The sequence below is a fragment of the Haliotis asinina genome, chromosome 3 (genome assembly GCF_037392515.1).
Source record: "Haliotis asinina isolate JCU_RB_2024 chromosome 3, JCU_Hal_asi_v2, whole genome shotgun sequence".
Classification (NCBI taxonomy): Eukaryota; Metazoa; Mollusca; class Gastropoda; order Lepetellida; family Haliotidae; genus Haliotis; species Haliotis asinina.
The window spans coordinates 59,639,653-59,649,936 of NC_090282.1; the positions used below are offsets into that span (position 1 = coordinate 59,639,653).

At 38.3% G+C, this 10,284-nt stretch overlaps 1 protein-coding gene across 1 annotated transcript in view; it reads left to right on the forward strand.

Annotated features, from left to right (window-relative positions):
* Nucleotides 1-1,933: 1,933 nt before the first annotated feature.
* The window catches only part of LOC137278937 (polycystin-1-like), a 54,527-nt gene continuing 46,176 nt past the window's right edge, over nucleotides 1,934-10,284 (forward strand). The window contains exons 1-7 of the mRNA XM_067811437.1: nucleotides 1,934-1,946; nucleotides 3,295-3,611; nucleotides 4,828-4,975; nucleotides 7,342-7,447; nucleotides 7,992-8,060; nucleotides 8,712-8,947; nucleotides 9,685-9,735. Of these exons, the coding sequence (XP_067667538.1) occupies nucleotides 1,934-1,946; nucleotides 3,295-3,611; nucleotides 4,828-4,975; nucleotides 7,342-7,447; nucleotides 7,992-8,060; nucleotides 8,712-8,947; nucleotides 9,685-9,735 (940 nt within the window). The remainder of the gene's footprint in view (nucleotides 1,947-3,294; nucleotides 3,612-4,827; nucleotides 4,976-7,341; nucleotides 7,448-7,991; nucleotides 8,061-8,711; nucleotides 8,948-9,684; nucleotides 9,736-10,284) is intronic.

Sequence of the window (10,284 nt, forward strand, 5' to 3'; positions counted from 1 at the left end):
GTGTCAATATTTCTCATTTAAGCAAATATTGCCTCACTACACGCCATGATGCCTTATATGTCGAGTGATATTACGCAGTATGGGTGTTGTCGGGCTAAAAGATAATGATTTTCCAGACGCTTCGTTGGATTAGTGGGGCTTTTAATACGCGCAGTGTTCACGATGGTTTTCGAAAGTAACAGGACATTGGGTCCTGTAAGTTTTAGATGTCTGTCTGACTCAAGGAAAATTCACAGGACCCGCAGAATTAAGTCAGACAAACATTTCAGATGTAACATTTCTTAATACTGGCACTGAAATTATTAGCATTATATGATAACAAACATAAGATTTATAAACAGCAAACAAGTGTCACATGCCACGAAAAACAACTTCACACAAAGACATTGTGAAATATTCAGTCAGACACTGGGGCTGATGGGTTGGTGATTTCTATCTGACCACTGGCGAATCTGCCAGATTTGTCAGAGGGTCAGACGCTATGCGCGAACACTGTACTGTTCGTATTTATCGCCGCGTTCAGCAATAATATACCATCTGTATGGCTGCGGTCTGAACAACATCGAGTCCGGACCAGACAATGCCGTGATCAACAGCATCCATGTACGATGGATTGTGATACCAGAAGATGTGTCAAGCAACTCTGACCACACAATTCCCGTTAGTAGGCAAACATGGGTAGCTGAAGATCAATTCCAACTCGGATCTTCACTGGCAGCTTCTGTTTATGTTTTCCTTATCTCCATCCTCAACCTCATCCACAAAGTGGGTCGTCGGAGAAGAAAAATTAAGACCATACATTTGTCGGTAAAATCTGGAAAACTCTACCAGGTGTATAATGTATTCTTTCATTCATTCACTTGTGTACTTCTTTCGTTATTTTTCTGTATTTCTTTATTTCTTTCATCCATTCTCATATAATTCTCATGCTTTTGACTCCTACTATAATTCATTCATTCATTGTAGACCCGTGAAGGTCCCGGGGTAGAACTATCCTTCAGCAACCCATGCTTGCCATAAAAGGTGACTGTGCTCGCTGACTTGGTTGACACATGTCATCGGTGCCCAGTTGCGCAGATGGATGCTAATGTTGTCGATGACTGGATTGTCTGACCAGACTCGATTATTTACAGACCGCCGCCATATAGTTGGAATGCTGATGAGTGCGGCGTAAAACTAAACTCACTCACTCACTCGCTCATTCATTGCAAAATTCAGACTGATGCAATAAACTGGCTGAAGTACTGTTAAACACAGCCGGAGTTGTGCTGGGAACGAACCAAGTCACTGCATGTGTGCGTTGTAGCATGAGGCACACGCTAATTAGTACAAATGGTAAAGAAAGGAAGGGAGTGACCTATCCCCGTTGTAGATTATCCCTGGTAAAATGTACCTCATTTGCTGACAGTCTCTAAATACATACATGATGTGTGTCGAATCTTATGTTTCGGAAACAGTAAATGTATTTGGAAAAAGATCAAACAGACCTGGTTTGTACAAGATAAGAGTACTTTTTATCACACCGGGGCACGAGTTTGCATAATGGCGAGGAAAACTGAAAGAGGAACACTTTTGATTACTTCCAGTCCGAATGGAAACTTAAGAGTGAACGAGATGGATAACACAGTTTTACACATATATGCACACAGGGAGTGATCTGATTTTGGGTGCAACCCTCGCTTTCCAGCATAAGCGATATATTGACTGGATTGTCAGGTCGAGACTCCATTAGGTTACAAATAAAACCGGTAATACTGCTGAAACTAATATATGTCCACGATACAGTCACAGCTGCACAAATGATTCTGCTTTCAACAGACGTTTCTTTGGATGTAGAAAGGGGTTTGTCGCGGCTGTTATGCAATCGGAAGTGCCAACGTCAAAATACACGTAAATTCCCGAGCTATTCTTATTGGTCCGTCGTAAGTTTAACATGGCGCCAATACGTAGGTAAATATGGCGGTGAAAAGAAGCCTGAAAAAGATTTATGCACAGAAACACTTGACATGAATTATTTGAAGTAAGTTAATTGAATCGTTACTTAATGTCGAGTTTAAATCACTAAACTATATTTACAGTAACAGCCACCTTATCAGATTATAACTTCAGCGATAATGGCATCAAGCCCAGACGTTTGGCCGAAAATGGAAACCATATTGGCATTGCGTGTCAATTTTATGTTTGTTTAATACATAAAGTTATATATCCTACCCAGATCGACTCTTGATAGATCTACTTTCAGCCCAGTTTAACTTGTGTAGTAATGCTGTAAATCTTACCTTCAAAAGGTTTAACGACTGAGCACTGCTCAAACTCAAAGCTGAGAATATGCCTATTTCAGACAAGCAGACGAGATTATGGTCTGACCGTAAATGCAATTCCAGGAATTACCTACACCTTTCACGCACTTTAAGAAGTGTTTACAGTATTAGTGATGGTGGAATTCACTCATTATTCGTTGTTTAAAGCAGTTATGAATATTAGATGGATGATGTATATATAACATACAGTGTTGGCTCAAGAGAGGGGTTTAGCGTGTTTTGACTCATCGAATTCAGTGAGGACCCCCCTCAATTTTACATCTGCCCATCTATTTAACATTACAGGGGGTCCAGAAACATTATTTTGATCAATTTGGGCCCACTCAAAATTTCACCCAAATCTAACACTGAACATATCCTTATCTGTTTTACATGTAGATCTATAATTGCAAGTTAACCTTTGTGATAATTTGGACTGTTAGTACTTGAGTGATTGAGAACTGAGAAGTATACACCCATGACTGTCCTATGCTAATGTTTGCTTGTAATATTCGGTATTGATGATGTTTCTGTTATTCTGTCTTTCTGTTTAGATGGTGGCAAATGCATGATCCAATAATATGATTCAGTTTCCACTGATAATTCTCTCAGGTACGTTCCTGTATTACAGCAACAGAAATGTTTCCGTTGGTTTTTGTTTATGTAAGCAGTATTGGAATATAACTGGGCATAGCTCATAAACTTCACTGATGGTCAAAGGTGTCCTCAGGCTTTCGAAATTTGGATGGAACTTTCTCAGTGGACTTGTCCTGAAATTAAAGTAATAAAGCCACTAAACATTATCATGGAATTTTAATTTACTTTTAAAATTTTCATTGCATTTCTGTTCATAAACTATACAGAATTGTTACAAATGTTTAGCAAGATGCTGCTTATTAACAATGCAGACAAGCGTGAGGGCACGAGAATAGAGATTTATAAACTTATGTTCTAAGCCCAAAGAAATGGAATAAGTATTTATGCATCTTTTCAGTGCTGTTGTTCCTGTTTGGAAGAGCCAGCACCATCCAGAATTCTCTGACAGCTTCCTTTACCATGTCCAATGACCCATCTTGTATCAACATGATGAGCACATCAAATACCTCTGCACTCCAATGCATCAGATCTACTGGAAACTGCGATCAATGGATACAAGTATCTGTGATGGAACCTATACTCTTCACAGAAGTCCGACTGTCTGCATATGGACTAGACACAGATCCATTACAAGCTTTTAGAATAAGCTATTCAGACAATGCTTTGACCTGGAAGTATCTTAAAGACAAAACACTCAAAAAGAAGACAAATAAGGTATCTAACCTTAGAACTGGGATTGACTTGGACCGTGGTGTCACAATTTTCTTGCGCCAATTGCTAAAATCACACTCAAATTTATCTGCAGCGATTTAAAATCACGTCCTGCTCACCTGTACAATTAGAAATAGTTAAGTGATTAAATCTATTTTACTGAGAAAGGTGTTGTCATTATTTTGTTCTGTCAAAGATATACCCGTTACTTTCTACCTATTTTTAATCTTCGACACACAACTTATGGTATGGAACTTGAAACATCATTACACAGTGCTGTACAAAACAAGCTGTCCTGCAAGGAGTATGGTAAACTCTGAACCTCACAGGACTGTGTTGTTTATGTACTGTGCGACGCTGTACAGAGTTCGTGTTCAGAAGTTTTGTTGTATTACATTATCTTGCCTCAAAATAGCAATACTTAAATTTTTATAGACTGCACATGAAAGTGCATTACTCTTCTATTCCTTTTCTTGTGAATGATCATGTACAGTTATTTCTCATAAGATTTGAAAAGATCTCATTTTTTTGTCCCATGTGAGATTTTATCTGACATCTTTCCTGAGCCAGATTTATCCCTGTAAGAATACATGTTCTGAATTCAAACCTGTCTTCAAAAGCATTGTCCCAAAGTGAAAATGACATTTTCAGCACTTTCTGAATATTGATAATATACATCAGGCTAGCTATTCTCGAAATGTTCGTAGCTCTTAGCCCCTATGAACTTCTTAAGCCCATTTGTAAGGCTATGAATGTTTCAGGAATAAGTGGTTAGTACTTGTCGGACTCTTTTTTTTAAGTTTTGGTCTTTGCCTTCTGCCCTTTCCTTCCTCAAGGTAATCAGAACCAGCGAGTGTGTGTTTGAATCCAAGTTCACCATGATTATTCCTTGGTTCGTCAGCATCACAGTTGTCCAAAAGTGAAAAAGAGTTTTCTCACTACTCACAATACTTTAAAAACTTTTAGACCACGTTTTCTTAAACGCTGCACAGCAATTTGCTGTGCTTAATGGTATAATTTTAGCAAATCAGAAAGCTACGATTGTGGGTTTGAATCCCATTTCACCATGTTATTCCTTGGTTTGTCAGCAGCAATATTGTTAAATGTTACTGAATTAAGCATCAAGCTTCAGGCTTGATCCAACTGACACAGTAAGGTAACTGAAATCCTGCTCAAGGTGACATCAAACTTTCAACGCCTATTTATTTCCTATGTACAGGGTAAGAGAGGTAAATCTGGTGCTGTTGCTTCTGCTGTGCCTGCACACACCATTCCCTACAACTTTACAGCCAAACACCTTCGAGTTGATCTACAGGTAGAGGGAAAAAGGAAAAGAATATGTCTCCACTTCAGCATCTTGGAACAAGGTAAGGATTAGGTAACATGCCCACTTCAGGCTAGTGGGACAAGGTAGGGATTGGTTGACAATATCTACTTCAGACTATTGGAACAAAGTCACAGCTTCTTGGATGGATCAAGATGAGGGTTGGGTAACATGCCTACTTCAGGCTCTTGGGACAATGTGAAAATTGGGTAGCGTCCACCTCAACCTCTTGAAACAAGGTGAGAATAGGTTAGCGTCCACTTCAGCCTCTTGGAACAAGGTGAGAATTGGGTAACATCCACTTCATCCTCTTGGAACAAGGTGAGAATTGGGTAACGTCCACTTCAGCATCTTGGTTCAAGGTAAGGATTAGGTAACATGCCTACTTCACGCTCTTGGGACAATGTGAAAATTGGGCAGCATCCACTTCAGCCTCTTGGAACAAAGTGAGAATTGGGTAACATCCACTTTAGCCTCTTGGAACAAGGTGAGAATTGAGTAACGTCCACTTCAGCCTCTTGGAACAAGTTAAGGATTAGGTAAGATGCCTACTTCAGGCGCTTGGGACAATGTGAAAATTGGGTAGCGTCCACCTCAACCTCTTGCAACAATGTGAGAATAGGGTAGCGTCCACTTCAGCCTCTTGGAACAAGGTGAGAATTAGGTAGCATCCACTTCAGCCTCTTGGAACAAGGTGAGAACAGGGTAGCATCCACTTCAACCTCTTGGGACAAGGTAAGGATTAGGTAACATGCCTACTTCAGGCTCTTGGGACAATGTGGAAATTAGGTAGCGTCAACCTCAACCTCTTGGAACAATGTGAGAATAGGGTAGCATCCACTTCAGCCTAATGGAACAAGGTGAGAATTACGTAGCATCCACTTCAGCCTCTTGGAACAAGGTGAGGATTTGGTAATGCCACTCTGAACATGATGGGAATTGAGTAAAATGTCTTAACTACAGCTTCTTAAAGGAAGGTAATGATTGAGTTAACTGCAGGCTCCAGATAAATTTTCAACATTAGTAACTGTGCCTTATTTTTTCAATATAAGAGTACTGGGAAAAGTTAGAGTACAGAATGGAATTTAATGGCGTGTAACTAATTTCATGTTTCGTTTCATAATATGCACCACAACATTGCTACTCTTGTGTAAACAGGCCAGTAAACAATAAAGCTATACTTTTTCAGGTAAATACCTCCATAAATGATTCTAAGACTGTATACCATTGCTGTGGTGCGTATCTGCTACATTTTCTGATTTTTCTTCCTACCGTATCATGCATGTTTTTATCTGTGCATATGCTTTATCTGGAGCCCTTGTTAACTGTGTTCATAATTTAGCTTGAAAGTCAACAGTGATTGGTTCAGCAGAACATAATAGGAAGTCACTGACCAATTTTCTTGATTTGCACCATAACATTTATCACTGTCTTGCTATTCTACCTTTTTCATGCCATTAAACACATTCATAAACAAGCCATTAATTATGTGCTCCAAGACTACAGTGGAACTATTTGTTTTCCCTCCAACTATGTGGTGTAAGCTACTTGTCCAGAATGGCCTGGGCAGGTGACTTCAAGAAAGTAATGTGTCCTGACTAATTTTCCACTTGCCCTGATTTTATGACACAATGCATGATGTTAATGTTTACTGGACTATTTAATGAAGAGTGATAATCTCACTCTCTATTAGCTCTACTTTATTATGATTGCAAACTTTAATAGCCTCATTATCAGCAGATATGAAGTGAAATCCTAGATTATTTGTACTTTGAAATCATAAGTGGAATTTATCTAGTAGTCTATGGACAAGTAAAATACCATTATTTGATTTCCCAAAATGAGTCTGTGTATAAACTTAATTATCTCATTTCTGATTGAACATTTGAAATCGCTGGCAGAATTTGACGAACTGCTTTAAAGTGGTTTTGTTTGGATCTTAAACTGTTTTATAGTTGGTGTTAGAATTAATGATTTTATCATCGTGATGTATATCGTATCACCACCCTTGTAGTGAGATTCATATCATGTCACAACTTCAGTGCGCAATATTTTGGCAATATATTGTCATCACTAAAAATTTAGCTGATCAGGCTTTGCTCATAAAAAAGGGATGTCAGTTTGACATAATTTAGCCACCAGTAACATCTGAAGGCAAATATTAGAAATGATTTTGGAGTTCCCAACACACTGATTTTGTAAAGGAGATATAATATCCCCATGTTCTGATCTGGTCAAGCACAGAGGGCATTTAGCTGATTTTGACACAATTTAGCCACTGATTACATCTGCAGACAAAGATTAGAAATAGGCACTGGGTTATTTAAGTACACTGATTGATATAAAATGAAGTGTCTAAATGTTCTGAGATGTCAGCTAATATACATATTTCACATGACACTCCCACAGATGCTGTACCAGTGCTGCCTGTGAGTGTAGTAGAGACATACCTCTTCACAGCCATTTATCTGCCTCCTCTTGTCAACACTGACAACACAGGGAATCAGCATACAAGGTGATATAAGGCTAAATAAAAAAGTGAAAGTTTCTTGAGCATCAGCGTGTCACTGTTATTTGTGTGCGTAACAATTTTTTATTGTCATTTGAAAAAATAAATTTGACTTGGGTCACATCCCGATCATCCATTTGTCCACTATAAGAAAGAGTGTCTGTAAGAATGAGAATGACTGAATGTACAACTCATTAACACATGCTGAGCTTCTCAATCTGTATTTCTGAAAGAGAAAAATAAAAATGTGGTAACCCTTGTCACTTTCTTTTTTCTATCAAAAATTTTAAAATAAGTCATACCGTCCACGTCACTTTTGAAAAAAAATGTGCCCAAGAAACATTTACTTATTTTTATGCAGACTAATAAGTTAGCTCAGTTGATGGTTAAGGGGCCACCAGCTTCTCATTTCTTAACTATATACTGATCCCCATTCTTCATCATTTATAATACAGGGTTTTACTGGATGCAAAATATTGTTACCTCGCCATGTACACAGATATTTCACTACAATGTTGTAGACATTCAAACTGATATTTACTTCTTTCAGAGAACCTGCACATGATTCTAAAATAGGTCGGCACATGCTGCAAGTCTCCGAACTATCCCTGGATTTAAGGTGGGACCATTGTTGTGTCTGATCATATTAAACCACCCACCTTTCATAGCATGTTACTATTTTTATGAAGATTATTGCCTCTAATCTGAGGTGGAAATATAAGTGTTTCTGCATGATATACAAGTGTAAGGAAAATTCACGCCTTCTGTGCATGATTTGTTTTTCTGTTAGTCAAGCAGGTTTGGGTAACAATATGAATGGGTAACAAATACAGTATTAAGTCAGCAATTAAACATTATTCATTATTCAGTGAAACAATAACAAAACATATTCTGTGATACGTCTTTGCCATACTGACAGGATTTCTATATTTTGACAACGATCAGTGATCTGATTACAGTCAAATTACATATGTCATTGTTATCCTGCATGATTTAGATATATTCCATTTTGCATATTTTGCTTTGATAAATATAATCAAATTCATGAAAAAATACTTTTATAGAAAATTTATGAATATTCTGGTGAATGCAAAACATAAATTCATGAAAGTTTAAGGTTTTAACCACTGAATATGAGAGAAAATGAGCGTGATAATGTTTTTTAAAGTCAAACTAATCAAGGAAATTTTAACAGCCCTACTTTATAATGAACATCTGATGCATTCAAAATAGCTATGATGATCCTAAGTTGAATGTCTGTGCTCCACAGTTGTACTACAGGATGTGGAGGAGAGTTGGGTGAGTCTGTGACCCTGACAGTAACCTGTTCCAACTGTGATGGCCTAGGCAGTGTCAGCTACATGTGGGACATACAGATAGTACTGTTGGAAAACCTGCCACGAGAGGTTTGGGAGGATCAAGCTGCATTTGCCAGCAGTGACACAACACTCACATTGCCTGGCAGATTCTTCAATCCTTTCCAGTCCTATGTATTCACTGTTTCAGGTAGCCATGTTTTATCACTTTGTACAATGGAATCTGTCAATCACTTTTGATAACAAAGACTTATGAAATGTACATATTTTGTAGGGATAATGGCAATTATGTATGTAAATCACCAATTACAACCACCCTGGTGAGTAATCAAGAACTCATGGAGGTCCAAACATAGATTTTGGGTGAGCCTAGTTCATAAGAGCCAATAAAATGGACTGGATGGTCAGATTTACGGAAGGCTAATGGTAAGACGGAGCTAACGGAATCCAGTGGTCAGGCTTGCTGACTTGATTGACACATGTCATCGTATCCCAGTGTATAACGATTATCATGTGGTTGGTCACTGGATTGTCCGTTTCAGTTATGTACAGATGGCTGCCATATTGCTGGAATATTGCTGAGTGTGGTGTAAAAGTACGCTCACTCACTGCCACTGACTGTGCCATCTGAAAAAGTATGATGTCCGAAAACATGTACACATGAGCATTGGTTGAGCACGATCTGAATAAAGAGGCAATTTTTATGATTTGGTTACAAACAGTTGCCCTTTTTAGATGCAGAATTTAGATTACAAAGCAAATCAGCTGCATGTTGTGGTGTTTCTACTGGTCATGTATTAAAAAATAGTGGATGGTGCTTGATAATGTTCATGTCGATATAATCAAATAATACAACTGCCTTGAACAGTTTCTTTCAAAAGCATACAGTGCTAATATAAATGCCCTCTCACACTGGTATAAATGCAGGTACAGTCTCAGGGACAGAAGGAACAGCCAGCTATACTATCCCAGAGAGAGGTGGGTATCACATCTGAGCATCATTTTAACTGGACAATCTCAGCTGGAGCTATTTTAAAATACAGTCAGAAAAAGAAAAAACTGGGTTTTATCTATGTACTTGATATGTGAAGGTAAGATATATCTGTTAAAAGATGGGCCTAACTATAGTCTCAGTGATAGGGTGATAGGAAACACAAACAAGGACCTGACTAAGGATATGTTAGTGCCTTTTCTAAGTCCAAAGCAAAAGTATTTGGACCAGACTCATTTTGAAATAAGACTTTTTATGTCATGAGACATATTCAACACACATGAAAAAGCACAAAGTATCTTTGAAGTGTGTAACAAACACACACACATCTCTCTCTCTATCGTATGATCTATTGTGTTCACACCCATGAAGATCTGGGGTGGAATAGCTCTTCAGCAACACATGCTACTCATAAGAGGCAACTAATGGTATTGGGTGGTCAAGCTCAATGACTTGGTTGACACGTCATTGGGTTCCCAGTGCTCATGCTGTTGATCACTCGATTGACTCGATTATTTTCAAACCGCCTCCTAAAC